The following is a 19,333-nucleotide window of genomic DNA, read 5'->3' as shown; positions in this document are numbered from 1 at the left end:
ATGTAGTCTGGTTCAGCATGAGCAAGTGTCAGGTAGGAGGATTGTGTCAATGACAAGTGAGTGGAGTTTATGATGGGAACCAAAATGTTGGCTTCAGTCTTCCTACTGTTCAACTGGAGGAAGCTGTGATTCAATCATGACTTGCTGTTAGACAGACAGTGTGACAGCAAGGAAGTGAGGAAGTGGTCAAGAAAGATGGTTGAGAGGTATAGTTAGGTGCCACAAGCATGTATTTAGAAGCTGACCCTATGCTTAGAATCAGCTAGTCCCACTCCCCCATCCTTTCCCCGTAGCCCTGCAATTTTTTTTCCTTCGTGTACTTATCCAATTCCCTTTTGAAAGCCACGATTGAATCTGCCTCCATCACACTTTCAGGCAGTGCATTCCAGATCCTAGCCACTCGTTGAGTAAAAACGTTTTTCCTCAAGTCGCCTTTGGTTCTTCTACCAATCACCTTAAACCTGTGTCCTCTGGTTCTCGACCCTTCTGCCAATGGGAACAGTTTCTCTCTAACTACTCTGTTTAGACCCCACATGATGTTAAACACTTCCAGTTGAAGCCGAACCAGCGTTTTATAAAGGTTCATCATAACTTCCTTGCTTTTGTACTCTATACCTCTATTTATGAAGCCCAGGATCCTGTATGCTTCTTTAACTGCTTTCTCAACCTGCCCTGTCACCTTCAATGACTTGTACACATATACCCCCAGGTCTCTCTGTTCATACACCCCCTTTAGAATTGTACTCTTTATAGTTCATATTGCCTCTTCTCGTTCTTCCTTCCAAAATGAATCACTTCACACTTCTCTACGTTAAATTTCATCTGCCATGTGTCCGCCCATTCCACCAGCCTGTCTATGTCTTTTTGAAGTCTATCACTATCGTCCTCACTGTTTACTATAGTTACAAGTTTTGTGTCATCTGCAAATTTTGATATTGTGCCCTGTACCCCCAAGTCTAAGTCATTAATATATATCAAGAAAAGCACTGGTCCTAGTAGACCCCTGGGGAACACCACTGTATACCTTCCTCCAGTGCGTAAAACAACCATTCACCATGGCTCTCTGTTTCCTGTAATTTAGCCAATTTCGTATCCATGCTGCCACTGTCCATTTTATTCCATGGGCTTCAACTTTGCTGGCAAGCCTATTATGTGGCACTTTGTCAAACGCCTTTTGGAAGGACATGTACACCACATCAACCGCATTGCCCTCATCAACCCTCTGTTACCTCACCAAAAACTCAATCAAGTTAGTTAAACACGATTTACCTTTAACAAATCCGTGCTGGCTCTCCTTAATTAATCTATACTTGTCCAAGTCACTGTTAATTTTGTCCTGGATTATCGTTTCTAAAAGCTCCCCACTACCAAGGTCAAACTGACTGGCCTGCAGTTGCTGAATTTAACCTTACACTGTTTTTTGAACAAGGGTGTAACATTTGCAATTCTCCAGTCATCTGGCATCAGCCCCGTATCCAAGGAGAATTGGAAGATTATGGCCAGTAGTTCTGCAATTTCCACCTTTACTTCCCTCAGCATCCTAGGATGCATCCCATCCGATCCTGTCGACTTATCTACTTTAAGTACAGCCAGCCTTTCTCGTACCTCCTCCTTATCAATTTTTATCCCATCCAATATCTCAACTACCTCCTCTTTCACTATAACTTTGGCAGCATCTTCTTCTTTGGTAAAGACAGATGCAAAGCACTCATTTAGTACCTCAGCCATGCCCTCTGCCTCCCTGCATAGGTCTCCATTTTTGTCCCTAATTGGCCCCACCCCTCCTCTTACTACCTGTTTACTATTTATATGCCTACAGAACACTTTTGGATTCCTTTTTATGTTAGCTGCCAAACTATTCTCATACTCTCTCTTTGCCCCTCTTATTTCCTTTTTCACTTTCCCTCTGAACTTTCTATATTCAGCCTGGTTCTCACTTGTCTTCTTAACCTGACATCTATCATACGCCCCCTTATTCTGTTTCATCTTACTCTCTATCTCTTTTGTAGTCCAGGGAGCTCTGGCTTTGGTTGCCCTACCTTTCCCCCCTTATGGAAATGTACCTCGACTGTACCTGAACCAGCTCCTCTTTAAAGGCAGCTCATTGTTCGATTACAGTTTTGCCTGCCAATCTTTGATTCCAATTTACCCGGGCCAGATCCATTCTCAACCCACTGAAGTTATCCTTTCTCCAATTAAGTATTTTTACTCTAGATTGCTCCCTGTCCTTTTCCATAGCTACTGATCATTCATACTGTGATCACTGTTCCCTAAATGTATGCAAGATAGTTTTGTAGATCAGTCTGTTGAGGAACCGACTAGGGAACAGGCTATTTTAGGTCTAGTATTGTGCAATGAGAAAGGGTTAATTAATAACCTTGTAGTAAAAGGGCCTTTAGGGAAGAGTGACCATAATATGATAGAATTTTACATTGAGTTTGAAAGTGATTTAGTTAAGTCCAAAACTAGGGTCTTAAATCTAAACAAAGCAAAATACGTAGCATTTAAAGAATTAATACATAATTTACAATAAATATACATTCCTTTAAGGCACAAAAACCCCACAGGAAAAGTGGTCCAATCGTGGCTAACAAGAGAAGTTAAAAGATAGTATTAGATCAAAGGGAGAGGCTTATAATGTTGCCAAAAAGAATAGTAAGCCTGAGGATTGGGAGGATTTTAGAATGAAGCAAAGGAGGACCAAGAAATTGATAAAGAAAGGGAAAATAGAATATGAGAGTAAACTAGCGAGAGCCATAAAAAGACTGTAAAAGCTTCTACAGGCATGTAAAAAGGAAAAGATTAGCGAACGTAAATGTGGGTCCCTTACAGGCTGAGACAGGAGAAATTATAATGGGGAATAAGGAAATGGCAGAGAAATTAAGCAAATACTTTGGGCTGGATTTTACCTGCCGAGGTAAGTTTGGGGCAGGACTGCTGCCTTCCGGGTTCTAGTCCCAGCGATGTCTGATGCACAGATGCTATTTTCCCCTGATTGGCCTTGTGGGCTTGCTGGCCAATTAAGTGAAAGCCGGTGTCAGACACGTCAGTTGATGATGCTTCATCTGCCAGTTTTCTTAAAGGGACATGATCCATTTATTTTTGACAGATGATTTGACAGTGGTTGACTGCATTGAGGTGCTGTCAAACACTGCCCAGGCTCTCCAATGACTCTCTCCTTAGGATAAAACAGATGGCAGCTGCAGGTGAGGGTACAGAAGCGATCTGTCACTTCTCCCAATGAGGTGAGGCCACACAAACACTTCAAAGCTTGTCACCTACAAAAAAATCTAAACACATTAAAAATGACTTTCCCAACATTTCCTTACCTCTGATACTCACCAGTGTCCCATTGCATCCTTCACACCACTTCTGCAGCTGTCATCTATACACCAACATAACAGACCCACAGCATGCCTCACTTACCCTGGCGGGGTCCCCCGATGTCAGGAAACCTGCAGCAGAAGTCTCAAAATGGGAAAAAGCCTCTTAACTGCCTGTTAACAGGCAGTTAAGTGGCTATAATCCTCTTCCCGCTGCTAGGAGTCGGGTCCCTGCGCAAATCGGGCACCCGACTCCCTGGAAGATTGGTTGGAGGCAGGTTGGGAGTGGGTTTGGGATCCGCTCCCATTTTTTTTGATTTTCCCAGCAGCCCCGCCACCAGACCCACCTCCTCAGGGCTGGTAAAATGCAGAAATATTCAATCATTATTTCGCTTCGGTATTTAACCGGGAGGTAGAACAGGGGGACATGACATTGGATAATGAGATGAGTAATGGGATAACTGCATTTACAATTAAAAAAAGGGGATACATTATGTACACTAATCAAACTTAGAGGATAAAACCCCTGGTCTGGATGGATTGCATCCACGCATTTTAAAAGAATCTAGGGAAAAGATAGCAGAGACATTACCACATATATTTAATAATTTGTTAGAAAAAGGTTTAGTGCCAGAGGACTGACGGACAGCTAATGTAATAATACCTATTATTCTGCCCTTGAAGCGCGTTCCTATGCAGAGCTAGACAGGTAGCTAACAACTTGATACCTTCCCATAAAAATCACAAGGCTTGACTTTTCTTGTAAACTTTACTGAAAGATTCTTATTGTGAAACTGAAATACAATACAGAAATGGAAGCACACATTAGTACACAAGCACATAACTGATATGCATACACAAATTTAGGTGCGCCTGAGCAACACAGTACATTTGGCATGTAACTTACCAAAACACGTGGAAACACAGCTTACTGTGAATATACATTTAGCAAACTGAAAGGCATTCTCTTATATTCACTTTAAATTAGCCCTGTACATAGTGCATCAAAATACAGCTACAAGTTAACCAGCTAGACAGAGAGCGAGCACTTCACGGCTAGCTGTGTAAGTTTGCTTACAAAGAAAAGCTACAAACTAAACATTTTCTGCAAAATATAGTGTACACTAATCATCTATAACATTCTCAAGTACTTACAGACAAATAGTGTCCAAGGCTGGAGCGTGACAAGAATATAACTTCCCAGATCATGTGTGGCTGCAGGTCTGTGATATACAGTAGTTTACTTTACTGCACTTTACTGTGCTTTACCGCACTTGCTAGGTACCAAATATCCACTAGGTGGCGGCACACAATGGAAATCGACCCAAATTACTCAAACCCCTAAATTAACTGGAAAACTAACAAATTCCTAAAGAAAGGCAGCACACCTATATTTAAGAAGGGGGATAGAACATGTCCAGGGAATTATAGACCAGTCAGCTTAACATCGGTGGTAGGAAAAATAATGGAATCCCTATTCAAGGAGAAAATAGAAGATCATCTAGAAATGAAAAGTATAAAAATGAATAGTCAGCATGAATTTCAAAAGGGAAAATCTTGCTTGGCCAACCTTATTGAATTTTTTGAAGAGGTAACAGAGAGAGTAGACAATGGTAATGCTGTAGATGTAATTTATCTAGATTTTCAAAAGGCCTTCGATAAGGTAGCCCATAATAGACTAATGAATTCTCTGCCCCAGAGGGCTATGCATGCTAAGTCTTTGAGTATATTCAAGGCTCAGATAGATAGATTTTTGGACTCTAGGGGAATCAAGAGATATGGAGCTCGGGCAGGAAAGTGGAGTTGAGGTCGATGATCAGCCATGATCTTACTGAATGGTGGAGCAGACTCCTGCTCCTATTTCTTATGTTCTTATGAGGTCAGAGAATGCAGAGTCAGGGAATGCGGAGTCAGGGGACAAGTAGCAGAATGGATTGCTAGCTGGCTTCAAGACAGAAAGCAGAGAGTGGGAGTAAAGGGTAGCTATTCACAGTGGCAGAAGGTGGGTAGTGGTGTTCCACAAGGATCAGTGCTGGGACCACTGCTGTTCACAATTTATATTAATGATTTAGACTTTGGAATCAAAAACACAATTTCTAAATTTGCGGATGATACCAAATTGGGGCGATAGTCAATACTGAGGAGGATGCAACAAATTACAGGAGGACATTAATAAACTTGCAGAATGGGCAAATAATTGGCAAATGAAGTTCAACACAGATAAATGTGAGGTATTACATTTTGGTAGGAAGAATAGGGAGGTCACTTATCACTTGGAGAGTGCGAGTCTCAGTGGGGTAGAGGAACAAAGGGATCTTGGAGTACAAATACACAAATCACTAAAAGTTGCGCGCCACAGGTTAGCAAGGCCATAAAAAAGCAAACCAAGCACTAAGGTTTATTTCTAGAGGGATAGAATTGAAAAGTAGGGAAGTTATGCTAAACCTGCATCGAATCTTATTTAGATCACACTTAGAATACTGCATGAAGTTCTGGTCGCCATATTATAAAAAGGATATAGAGGCACTGGAGAGGGTGCAGAGAAGATTTACAAGGATGATACCAGAAATGCAAGGGTATACATATCAGGAAAGGATCAACAGGCTGGGTCTCTTTTCTTTTGAAAAAGGCTGAGGGGTGACCTAATAGAAGTCTTTAAAATTATGAAAGGTTTTGATAGAGTGGATACAGAGAGAATGTTTCCACTTGTGGGGAAGAGCATAACTAGAGGCCATCAATATAAGATAGTCACCAAGAAATCCAATAGGGAATTCAGAAGAAACTTCTTTACCCAAAGAGTGGTGAGAACGTGGAACTCGTTACCACAGGGAGTGGTTGAAGCGAATAGTATAGATGCATTTAAGGGGAAGTTGGACAAGCATATGAGGGAGAAGGGAATAGAGGGTTACGCTGATAGATTTGGATGAGGAAAGATGGGAGGAGGCTCGTGTGGAGCATAAATGCCGTCATGGACTGGTTGGGCCAAATGGCCTATTTCTGTGCCGTATATCCTATGTAATTCTATGTAACCACACTTCGTGCATTCACACACATGCACCGTAAACCTATCTTAGACCTTCTTGTATTCTCCCTTAGTCTGACCCCACCTTATACCATACTATTTCTTACTCTACTGCTAACTGTCTCTCCCAATCGTTTGTGCACCTTGTTTCTCCTTTCTAATGCTACATGCTGGTGCCCATCCCCCTGCCAAATTAGTTTAACCCCCCCTTAGCAATGACATTGATCCCAATACTGTTGAGGTGCAACTCATCTTGCCTGTACTGATCCCACCTCCCCCAGAACTGATCCCAATATCCCAGGAATCTAAAGCCCTCCCTCCTGCACCATCTCTCCAGCCACACTTTCTTCTGCTCTATCCTCCTATTTCTATACTCACTAGCTCATGGCACCAGAAGTAATCGGAAATTATTACCTTTGAGGTCCTGCTTTTTAATGCTTGAAGTTAATGTCACGGAGAGCAACGTGTAGATGAGGAACAGGAGGCTGTCAAGTATAGATCCCTGGGCGCCTCTGGAGTGCAGCGGTGAGAAGATACTGCTGGTAATACACTAGCTGCATTTGGATAGATAGGAATGGAACCACAGAAGGGCAGTCCCATGGAGCTGGTTAATGGAGGAAAGGTGATGCAAGAAAATGATGTGGTCAACGATATCAAATGTTGCAGAGAAGTCAGGGGACCATGCACCATGGTCACAGCTACAGAGAATGTCCTTAGTGATTTTGGCCAGGGCTGTGTTGGAACAATGAGAAGAGCAAAAGCAGGACTGGAGAGAATGAATCAGGGAGTTTTGAGATAGATGGCCTTAGAACGGAGAAGAAGCACCATGTTTAGTATCCTTAGAGATGAATGTAAGGTTTTATATGGGACAGCAATTGTAGAGGATGGAAGGTTGGATATTTAAGGCGGGTACGGTGAGGGTGGTTTTGAAAAACAGGAACAGGCACTGAGGAACGGGAGGCATGAACAATGTCATTTAGCATGGGTGCCAGAAGGATCGTTCAGTGGTCAGGAGTTGAGCAAGGAGGAATCAAGAGATAAGGTGGTGAGTTTCATGGAAGTGTAAGCATGGAGAGAGCATGGGTATAAGTGGAAGAGAAACTGCAAAATAATGGGGCATAGGGCTAGACTGGATGGGGGAATGGGGGCAGGTCAGGAGCAGGGGAGGAGAGGAAAGGAAGACAGCAGCAGGGAAAATCTTAGATACAAAGAAACTTATGAACACCTTGCACCTGGTTTTGGAGGTTGGGAGACAATAAGAGAAAGGAGTTTCAGGATGTGGTTAGTTGTGGAGAAAACTGCCTTCAGTTGTCTTTGCCCTCCAGGAGGATCATGGAGTCATAAGCTGAGCACCCTAGGATAAATTAGTCCTGTGTGGGCGGGTTTAAACTAATTTGGGGCACCAGGATGAAGCATTAGAGAGTTGAAAAAGGTGCAGAGTAATGGGAACGACAACCAGCATTAGAATAAACAATTAGTTTATAAATAGGAACGATCAAACAGGGGGAAATGCGAGGCAGACTAGAATGGATTTGGACTGTATGTGCATAAATGTGTGGAGAATAAATAAACCTGCAAGCTTTTTTTTTTACTCATTCCTGCGATGTGGGCATCCCAGGCAAGGCCTGCATTTATTCCCCATCCCTAATTGCCCTTGAGAAGGTGGTGGTGAGCCTTCTTCTTGAACCGCTGCAGTCGTGAGGTGAAGGTACTCCCACAGAGCTGTTAGGAAGGGAGTTCCAAGATTTTGACCCAGCGACAATGAAAGAACAGCAATAAATTTCCAAGTCAGGGTGGCGTGTGATTTGGAGGGGAACTTGGAGGAGTTGGTGATCCCATGCACCTGCCACCCTTGTCCTTCGAGGTGGAAGAGGTCGTGAGTTTGGGAGGTGCTGTCGAAGAAGCCTTGGCGAGTTGCTGCAGTGCACATTGTAGATTGTACACACTGCAGCCATGGTGCACCGGTGGTGGAGGGAGGGAACTTTTAAGGTGGAAAATGTGGTGCCAATCAAGCGGACTGCTTTGTCCTGGATAGTGCCGAGCTTCTTGAGTGTTGTTGGAGCTGCACTCATCCAGGCAAGTGGAGAGCATTCCATCACACTCCTGACTTGTGCCTTGTAGATGGTGGAAAGGCTTTGGGGAATCAGGAGACGAGACACTCATCGCAGGCATAAATTGCCACATGGGATTATGATATAATGGCAATAACGAAGATCAGGCTCAAACCAAGGAAGGATTGGAAACTTAACACTCCTGGCTATGACGTATTCAGGAAAGAGAAAAAGGAGCAGGGCTGGCAGTAATGATACTATTACAGCACTGGAAAGGGATGATGTACTTGAGGGTTTAAAGACAGAATCTATTTGGTTTGTATTAAGGAACAAGAGGCCATCAAATAGTGGGAAGAAGATAGAGGAGCAAATTTGCAGGCAAATATCAGAAAGATGCAAGAACTATAGAGCAGTGATAATGGGGAACTTCAATTACTGGGAAAATAACAGTGAAAAGTAAGGGAAGAATTCCTGAAATATTTACAAGAGAATTTTATCAGTATGTTTCCAGCCCAACAAGAAAGGATGCAGTGCTGATCTAGTTCCAGGGAATGAAGTGTAGCAAGTGGAGCATGTTTCAGTGGGGGAGCATTTGGGAAGCAGTGATCACATTATTAGGTTTAGGCTAGTTATGGAAAAGGACAAGGAATAATCAAATGTTAAAATATTTAACTGGAGGAGGGCTAATTTTAGTGAGTTGAAAGGGGATCTGGCCTAGGTGGATTGGAATCAAAGATTGGCAGATAAAACAGTGAATGAGTAATGGAGGCCTTCAACAAATCAATAGTTTGGATACAGACTAGACATTTTCCCACGAGGGGGAGAGGAAGGGCATCCTAAGCAAGAGCTCCTGGGATGACTAAAGGTATAGGGATGAAAATAAAACAGAAAAGGTTTAATAAATGTCAGGCTGATAACAGTAAAGAACCAAGCTGAATACAGAAAGTACAGAGAATTGAAAAGGGAAATAAGAAGGACAAGAAGAGTGAGAGAATAGATTACCCCGTAACAAAGGGGAACTCAAAAGTCTTTTATAAACATATAAATAGTAAAGGAAAGTCAAAAGGAAGGTTGGGACTGATTAGGAACCAAAAAAAGATCTTCTTGTGGCGGCAGAGGGCATTTGAGGTCCAAAGGAGTACTTTGCATCTGTCATCACTAAAGAAGAGGATGCTGCTAATGTCACAGTAAAGGAGAAGGTAGTGGAGAAATTGGATAGCATAAAAATAGGTAAAGAGGAGGAACTCAAAAAGTTGGCTGCACTCAAAGTAGAAAGGTCACTCGGTCCGGATGGGATACATTCTAGATTACTGAGTGAGTGAAGTACAGGTGGATATAGCAGAGGCTCTGGCCACAATCTTCCAATTTTCCTTAGATATGGGAGCGGTACCAGAGTATTGGAGGATTGCAAATGTTATACCCGTTTAAAAACTGTGAAGATAGATAAACCCGCAACTACAGGCCAGTCAACCTAAAATTGGTGGTGGGGAATCCTTTAGAAACAATACTCTAAGACAAAAAATTGTCACTTGGAAAAATATGCATTAATAAAATGATAGACAGCACAGATTTGTTAAAGGCTAACTTGATCAAGTTCTTCGAAGTATCGGAGAGGTTGATGAGGGTAGTGTGGTGGATTTTCCTCACCAGTCTATTATTACGTGGTACTTTGCCATTGACAAAGTACCACGTAATAGACTGGTTAGCAAAATTGAAGCCCATGGGATTAAAGGGACAGTGGCAGCATGGATACAAAATTAGCTAAGTGACAGAAAGCAGAGAGTAGTGGTGAATGGTTGAATTTCAGACTGGAGTAATGTGTACAGTGGTGTTCCCCGGGGGTCTGTACTGCTCTTCTTGATATATATTAATGACCTGGATTTGGGTATAATTCCAAAGTTTGCAGATGATATGAAACTCAAATATAATAAACAATGAGGAGGATAGTAACAGACTGCAGGAAGACAGACTAGTAAAATAGGCAGACACATGGCAGATGAAAATTAACACAGAGCAGTGTGAAGTGATACATTTTTGGTAGGAAGAATGAGGCAAGGCAAAATAAACTAATAAGGTACAATTTTAAAAGGGGGTGCAGGAAGAGACACCGATGGATGTATGTACACAAATCTTTGAAGGTGGCAGGACAAGTTGAGAAGGCTGTTAAAAGTATATGAGATCCTTAGGTTTTATTAATAGAGGAATGGAGTACAAAGGCAAGAAAGCTATGCTAAACCGTTATAAAACACTGGTTAGGCCTCAACTGGAATATTGGCCCAGTAATTCCTCTCTGAACGCGTGAGTACGGTCGGGGTACTCACGCGTCTGGCCGGAGGAAATGCCCGTGTTCAGCATGCACAGCGCATGCGGGGAAAACCGGCATTTCCAGTCCTCTGAACGAAGGGGTTCAGAGGCACAGCGCGTGCGACTGCACAGGCAGCGCTTGCGCAGTGAACTTCGTCGATTTCATTCATGGATTCAGTGAGGGTAAGTCCTTACAAGTTACACTTGAAAAAAGCATGTGTAAAGTTGCTCCAAGGCTGCAGAGGAAGATATATTTTATCGTGGAGCTTCTGAAAGGCAATATTTTTGTTTGGGAAAGGGAGGAAAGTTATTTTAAGAAATGCTGAGGTAAGTTTTAAAGTTTAAATTTTTTTTTTTTTTTTTTTTTTTAAAAACGGGTTTTCAGTACGGTAGGTAGAAGGAGCAATTGTGGCTGTGTGAATTGAATGTGAGAATGAGTGTTCTAAAATGAGTAATGTAACATTTCCAACACTTTTAAGAAAGAAACTTTTCGTCAGTAATAAGTAATTATGTATGTATGTCCGCATATATTCCTTTACGTATATGTATGTATGTTTTATATTCCTTTACTTATGTGTATGAATGTATGTTTTTAATTATGATTTTCCAATAAGTTACTTTCTCTGAAAGTCATAATTAAATACATACATTCATACACATAAGTAAAGGAATATATACATACACGCAAAGGAATATATACAGACATACATACATAATTACTTAAAAGAATATATTACTGATGAAAAGTTTCTTTCTTAAAAATGTTGGAGTCATTTTCACATTTAATAAACACAGCAAATTCAATTCACATAGCCACAATTGATCCTTCTACCTACAGTACTGAAAACCCGTTTTAAAAAACAAAAATAAACTTTAAAACTTACCTCACCATTTCTTAAAATAACTTTAATCCCTTTCCCAAACAACCGCAGCCTCTGGAGCAACTGTACTCATGCTTTTTTCATGTGTAAGTTGTAAGGACTTGACCTCACTGAAGGCATGAATGAAAGCGGCGAATTTTACTGCGCACGCGCTGCCTGTACAGTCGCACGCGTTCTGCCTCTGAACCCCTTCGTTCAGAGGACAGGAAATGCCGGTTTTCCCCGCATGCGCTGTGCATGCTGAAAACCGGCATTTCCTCTGGCCAGACGCGTAAGTACCCCGACCGTACTCGCGCGTTTGGAAGGGAATTACTGGGCCAACATTTTACATGTCAATAAAATGAAAAATTTAACAATTGCACGATTTGCCCCCTCGCATCTGCGGCTGAGGGTCCAAGGAGGTGCATTGCGCAAGAGATCATCGTCATATGTATCCTCACACTGTTCCCTTTCGGGAACTGTATGAAGTGGTGGAAGGATTTCTGGCCACGTTAACACTCCTTCCGTGACCATAACCATCTTCATACCAGCCATTAGGGTGGTTAGTCCTATGGCGTGAGGGTTTTACGGGCTCCCACAACCCATCTGAGGGGGGGGGGGGGGGCCACCCACACCCGCGGACGCAAGTATCCCGCTGGATGTCCACCCAGAATTTATAGTTGGAGCTCCGACTCCACTTGCCGGGACTGTCTGGAGCGGGGTTCGAAACCCTACTCCTTCTGGCCCAGCGGCGGGGATGCTTACCGCTACGCAAAAGGCCCACTCCGCGCAAAAGGTGACACCCATACGTTTCCTGCGCCTTTTCCCTCCCCGTGACTGGAGCCCTATGCTGCCACTTGAAAGACCAAGCTATCATCTGTCCTTTTTGCGGCGCCTTTGACTTCTCATTACCAATGATGAGCAGGTGCTGCGCCTCCACCTCGTTGAGGAGATTGCTGAGGTCATCATCAGTTCAATTGTGAGTTCTTTTAATGCCGTGAATTGTGCTCATTCCAGCCATTTCACGTTGCTAATCGGATTGGGCCTTTGGCGTAGCAGTAGGATCCCCGCCGCTGGGCCAGACGGGGTAGGGTTTCGAACCCCGCTCCAGACAGTCCCGGCAAGTGGAGTCGGAGCTCCGGCTCTAAATTCTGGGTTGACATCCAGTGGGATATTTGCGTCCGTGGGTGTGGGTGGCCCCCCCTCCTTGTATAGCTTGCGGGAGCCCGTAAAACCCTCCCGCCATAGGACTAACCACCCTAATGGCTGGTTCAAAGATGGTTACGGTCACGGAATGAGCGTTAATCACGGCCATAAATCCTTCCACCACTTCGTACAGTTCCCCAAAGGGAACAGTGTGAAGACACGTATGACGACGACATTGCTAAATAAATAAATGGAATAAAAAAAAATCTTTTAGGGCTTTTAAAAGTCTTTAAATTGCTTTAATTCTGTTTAAAACTACTTCAGATTCTTCAAAATAATGTAAACGTTTATAAAAGTTACCAAAAGCTTCATAAAAATACCAAAAACCTATTTAAAATGCTGCTTTGCATGTAAAAATGCTTAGCAGCTTGTGAGAAACATTGGGGGCGTGTCCTGTTAAACTGAGACCTCAAGGGGCGTGTCTCAGTTGCACAGCGCGCTACAGGCTTCGCGCTGGCTGCACTCCTGGGCAGCGTGACGTCAGACGCTGCCCGGGAGTCAACATTTTAAAACAGCAATTCCAGGCGTCCCTGAAGCTCAACGGTCGGTGCGTCGGGTAAGTGCATATCGGGGGCTTGCACGCGCGGCAAGCCCCCGACCCGAATTTCTGGGCCATTGTGTTCAGTTGTGGTTACCACAGTTTAGGAAGGATGTCAAGGTCTTGGAGGGTGCAGAAGAGATTTACTGGAAGGGATGAGGGACTTCGGTTATGTAGAGAGATTGGAGAAGCTGGGGTTGTTCTCCTTAAAGCAGAGAAGGTTAAGAGATTTGATTGGTGTTCAAAATCATGAATGGTTTTAATAGAGTATATATGGAGAAACAGTTTCCAGTGGCAGAATGGTCAGTAACCAGAGGACATAGATTTAAGGGGATAGGCAAAAGAACCACAGGCAACATGAGGAATTTTTTTTTTTTTGCACAGCGAGTTGTGATTTGGAATGCACTGCCTGAAAGGGTGGTGGAAGCAGATTCAATAGCAACATTCAAAAGAGGATTGGATAAATACTTGAAGAGAAACAAATTATAGGGCTGAATGGAAAGACCAGGGGAGTGGGATTAATTGGATAGGTCTACCAAAGAGCAGGCACAATGGGCCAAATAGCCTCCTCTGTTTGTATCATTCTATGGTTCTATGAGTTAAAGCCCTGAGCACTAACACTCAGAAATTCTTCATTCTTAATTCAGAAATTCCCTATCAGAATTTTAGGCTGTTAATTATATTAGTTGCATTTAATGTTCATGATTTAGTCAGATATTATAATTTATTTGTAGTTTAAATAATTACAAACTGTGATGGGCACAGGTAATTAGAATTAGACTTTTATGGAGGGGAAATTGGTCTTCGGTGAAAGTATGGAATGGGTGTTAGCGAATCGGTAACCTGTTTTACATCACGCCTGATTCTCTTTTCCATTGAAGTCAAAGAAAGAAAATGGAGTGGTGTGCAAAACGGGCTGCTGAGTCACTAACGTCCATTTTACACTATTCCAAAACTAACTTCACCCCCTATGTTTCTTGTAAATCTTGAAGGTTGATTTGTTTTGTCTTTTCTAGGTGAAAATGCTACCTACTCCAGCTAAATTTCATTACATCTTTAATCTGAGGGATCTTTCTCGCATCTGGCAGGGAATGCTGAACATAGAAGCTGATGAGTGTTCCAATCTGGAGACACTGCTAGCTTTGTTCAAACATGAATGCACCAGGGTCATTGCAGACAGGTAATTACAATGCTAAAAGGGAACACTTCACTAAACACTTGTTCCTGTAAATGTGGGTTACTATTACTAAAGATTACATGTGGTTGGAATTTACTTTGTGATGACACTTTAATGGACCTACTCACTGTTAGAAAATTATAAATTAGATGGTAAATTAATCTTGAGTAGAGTTAATGCCCACTTGTACATTACCTCGAGGAACATTGGGTTTCGGTGCGGTGGGGGTGAAAACCGGGAAAAATGCAAGTACATCAGGAAGCCGGCTCCAACCAGCCAACTTCCACATTTAACTGGAGCGAGTTAGGCTGCTTGTGCACAAGCCCCTCGGGAGAGGTGGGTTGCCTATTTAATTATATGTTAATCCCTCAATTGGAGCAATATTTCAGCTGACCGTCAAATTTAACAGTGCATCCATGGGTTTCCCAGGCTTCCTGAAACTCACCAGTGAAAGCAAGGCAAGAACACAATGGCAATTCAAACTCCTGGAAATACTGCACTAAATATGAAGTATGCACAGCTGGTTTCTTACCTACTAGTGTGAAAGGCTTTGTTCCCAGTACTTTTGCTGAGAGCTTACTTTCTACACTGAAGGTTTTCTAAATCACATCAGGATGGGTGACGCATTGGCTTCCTGAATAAGACCAGCACAAATTAATTCACGGAACATGGGAGCCACTGGCAAGGCCAGCATTTATTGCTCATCCCTAATTGCCCTTGAGAAGATGTTGGTGAGCTGCCTTCTTGAGCCACTGCAGTCAGTGTGGTGCTCCAACAGTGCTGTTAGGTAGAGAGTTCCAGGATATTCACCCGTGACATATTTCCAAGTTAGGATGGTATGTGACTTGGATGTGATGGTGTTCCCATGCGCTTACTGCCCTTCTCCTAGGTGGTAGAGGTCATGGGTTTGGGAGGTGCTGTCGAAGAAGCCGTGGCAAGTTGTTGCAGTGCATCTTGTAGATGGTATACACTGCAGCGACAGTGCGCTAGTGGTGGAGGGAGTGCAGTGGATGGGGTGCCGATCAAGTGGGTTGCTTTGTGCTGGATGGTGCCGAGCTTAAGTGTTGTTGGAGCTACACTCATCCAGGCAAGTGAAGAGTATTCCATCACACTCCTGACTTGTGCCTTGTAGATGGTGGAAAGGCTTTGGGGAGTCACTCACCGCAGAATACCCTGCATCTGACCTGCTCTTGTAGTCACAGTATGTGTGTGGCTGGTCCAGTTAGGTTGCTGGACAATGGTAACCACCCCACCCCCGCCCAGGATGTTGATGGTGGGGGATTCAACAATGGTAATGCCATAGAATGTCAAGGATGGTGGTTACAATCTTGTTGGAAATAGTCATTGCCTGGCCCAACTGTTACTTCCCTTGCTGCATATGGGCATGGACTGCTTCATTATGGAGGAATCTGTAGCTGACATCAGAGAGGGAAGCAGCAAAGGGGTGCAGCTCATAGGAGGCACTACCCATGACACAGGGTGTACAGTCAAAGGCTGATTTCCTTGAAATGTTGGAACAGCAGTGCTGCAGGAGGCTCAGGTTGTTGAGTCAGGTGGAGGCAGACATCTACAGCTGCTAGAAGACCTGCTGTCTGCTGGACCTAGTGCCCACACTTTACCAGTGCCTCTGGATCGTTACAGGGCTCTGCCGGAGACATATCCAGGATCTCCCAGTAGGCAGCCCACAAATGCACAAGATAGGTGAGTGATGGATTGTTTGCCAAGGCCAGCAATTATGTGAACTTCACTTGTGATAACGCCATTCAGAATGAGTTTAGGTTTGCATCTCTGGCTGGCTTCCACAGGTCCAGGGTGTCAGATTGCATACATGTGGCAATCCAGGCACACTTAGATCAACCAGGAATATTTGTAAACCACAAGGGCTTCCATTCCATCAATGTGCAGCCACAAAGATTTTTGCAGGTGTGCGCAAAATTCCCAGGGAACTGCCATGATGCTGTCGTCGTACAGCAGTCCAAGCTCCCTAATGTCTTTGGACGTGGAAGCACACTTAAGGGGTGGCTGCTAGAAGACAAGGAATACGCACTGCAAACTTGGTTGAGGACATTAATGCAAGATTCACTTGCACCACTGGACTGATAACAGAAGCACATGCAATGGCCACTCTTCTCTCCCTACCCCCACCCCCTTCATATAGAATAAAACTAATTAGCTTCACTTTTTAGTAAAATATCTTCTTTACTTTCAACAAGGTTTGCATCTATTGAGGTGATTAGTGTTAATTCCACCCCATCAACATATCTTTCTAAGTTATGTTAAACTTTGGTAATTATCAGCTGGTATTAAGAATCAATTAACTCTAAAATTTAAACTTATTGGATATACAGACCTGTTCCCAGAAAACAATGGTATGATTAGGAATTTTGCACCTAACCATACATGATAATTTGTATAGATGTGCACTAACCTGTGAGTATGCCACATAAATTCAAATGCAAATGTACAATATGCTGTGGTTTTTCTTGGAGCAACATGCAAGAGCAGTGCATGTACACTATGGATAAGGCTTTAGTTAAGAGACATACATAATCAGCTTTTTAGGGGTATGGTAGTGTAGTGGTTATGTTACTAGACTAATAATCCAGAGAATGAGTTCAAATGACAGCTTGAGAATTGAATTATTTTTAAAAAATATGGAATTAAGAAACAGATCAGTAAAAGTGACCATGAACCTGTTATACTGTCAGAAATCCTGAGTGATTCATTAATGTCCTTTAGGGAAGAACCCCTGGCCTGTATAGGACTCCAGTGCTACACCAATGTGGTGAACTGTTCTTGGAAGTGGCCTAGCAAGCTATCCAATTGTATCAAACAGCTACAAAGGATAACAATATAATTGAGGGGATAATTAGAATATAATTGAGGGGCTAAGAATGGAACTGGGGAAGGTAAACTGGAAATAAATTGACAGAACAGCAGTGGGACATATTTAAAGCAGAGATCAATAGACTTCAGGAGAAATATATTCCACAAAAAAAACAGAACAAACTAGTTAATGATGAAACACCATGGAAGATTAAAGGCATAAGGGAAAAATTAAAACAAAAGAAAAGGCATAGTCTAAGTATATATCTGCTTCCACCACCTTTTCAGGTAGTGCATTCCAGATCACAATACTTTTTTCCCCTCTGGTTCTTTTGCCAATTACCTTAAATCTGTGTCTAGTTACAACCTTGCTGCCACTGAAAACGGTTTCTCCATTTACTCCATCAAAACCCTTCATGATTTTCAACCCCTCTATCAAATCTCCCCTTCATTTTCTCTACTCCAAGGAGAACAACCCCAGCTTCTCTAGTCTCCGCATATAACTGAAGTCCCGCATCCCTCGTACCATTTTAGTAAATCTCTTCTGCACTTGCTCCAAGGCCTTGACATCCTTCCTTAAAGTGTGGTACCCATAATTGGCCACAATACTCCAGCTGGGACCTAACCAGTGTTAGAAAGGTTAGCATAACTTCCTTGCTTTTGTACTCGATGGCTCCATTTATGAAGCCAAGGATCCCATAATTTATTTATTTAAAAAAGCCAGGTCAACTTGACCTTTAAAAGCTTGATTTTTTTTAATTTACCAAGAAACTGACTACTGTACCCCAGTATAACCAGCAAATGGTTCTCTATTTAAAAAAAAGTAATTTTCTGTCATTTTGAATCAGGTTATTCACAGGTGGTGGATTGACATGGATTAAAAATGCTTATTTTTATGATAACCCATTTTCAGCTGTATTATTCAAAGCTGTATTAATCAAACTTAACTAGATCAAGGACATTTTTTTTTAAAGCAATTTTTTTTAAATTATCTTTTAAAATGCTCCAATTGCATTGGTTCATGGTAGATGTTCGATGATATGCAAATGAGCTTGAGAGGAAACTAGAGGAAAAAAAAGCTCAACTAGCGCAATTTGCATCCGTTTCGCCAATTGCGCCCAAAATGGAAACTTTACCCCAGTGCGGTAGCACCAATACTTTATTAAGCACCAGGATTCTCTCACTATTTCAGTTAAATATTGTCCTTTTAGTACAGCCCAGCATCTGATTCATTTTACTCACTGCCACCAAGCATTGTTGCTGTAGTATTTATTGTCACCGGACCCCCACAAAATTCTCTCATTTTCCAGGCACATTATTTTCTTTCCATTTAAGTAATAGTCCCTTTCTGGATTTTTACCCCAGATGAAGCACTTTGCATTTCTCTACATTGAGATTCATCTGCCCAATTCCCAAGTATATTCAAATCCTCCAGATGCTTATCCTCTTCAGCTTTGGAGTCTAATGCCTTCATTATCTTTGTATCATCTGCAAATTTAGCCACTGTACTTGTGACTTCTAGCCCGAGATCATTTATGAAGATATTAAACAAAATATGTTCCAAAACCAACCCCTGTGGGACCCCACTGGTAACATTGTCCAGGCTGATGACAATCCCTGTACCACTCAATCAAATCCGAGATGTTTTCTTCACTTATGACTTAGTGTTGCCCATGCAATAAGTTTAAGTAGGTTCAGACTCCCAGGCCACCTGCATTTTCTGCAGCCTGGAAGAGTCAGTGTTCCACGTATACAGTGATTGGGCAGAAACATGGCAAATGCACTATAATGTGGATAAATGTGAGGTTATCCACTTTGGTGGCAAAAACAGGAAGGCAGATTATTATTTGAATGGCAATAGATTGGGAGAAGGGGAAGTGCAAAGAGACCTGGGTGTTCTTGTGCACCAGTCGCTGAAGGTAAGCATGCAGGTGCAGCAGGCGGTTAAGAAGGCAAATGGTATGATGGCCTTCGTAGCAAGAGGGTTCGAGTACAGGAACAAAGATGTCTTGCTACAGTTGTACAG

The 19,333-nt window shown here is 42.6% G+C and overlaps 1 protein-coding gene across 1 annotated transcript in view; it reads left to right on the top strand.

Annotated features, from left to right (window-relative positions):
• Positions 1-19,333, top strand: part of LOC147113152 (dynein axonemal heavy chain 8-like) — a 1,456,516-nt gene that overhangs the window by 752,655 nt on the left and 684,528 nt on the right. Inside the window, exon 31 of the mRNA XM_085998053.1 lies at positions 14,321-14,484. Within this exon, the coding sequence (XP_085854179.1) occupies positions 14,321-14,484 (164 nt within the window). The remainder of the gene's footprint in view (positions 1-14,320; positions 14,485-19,333) is intronic.

This window comes from Somniosus microcephalus, chromosome 9 (assembly GCF_052327205.1).
Source record: "Somniosus microcephalus isolate GS21.2 chromosome 9, FLI_Smic_1.0, whole genome shotgun sequence".
NCBI classification, from domain to species: domain Eukaryota; kingdom Metazoa; phylum Chordata; class Chondrichthyes; order Squaliformes; family Somniosidae; genus Somniosus; species Somniosus microcephalus.
The sequence above is the reverse complement of the archived record's forward strand: the minus strand, read 5'-3'. Positions and strand labels throughout refer to the sequence as shown.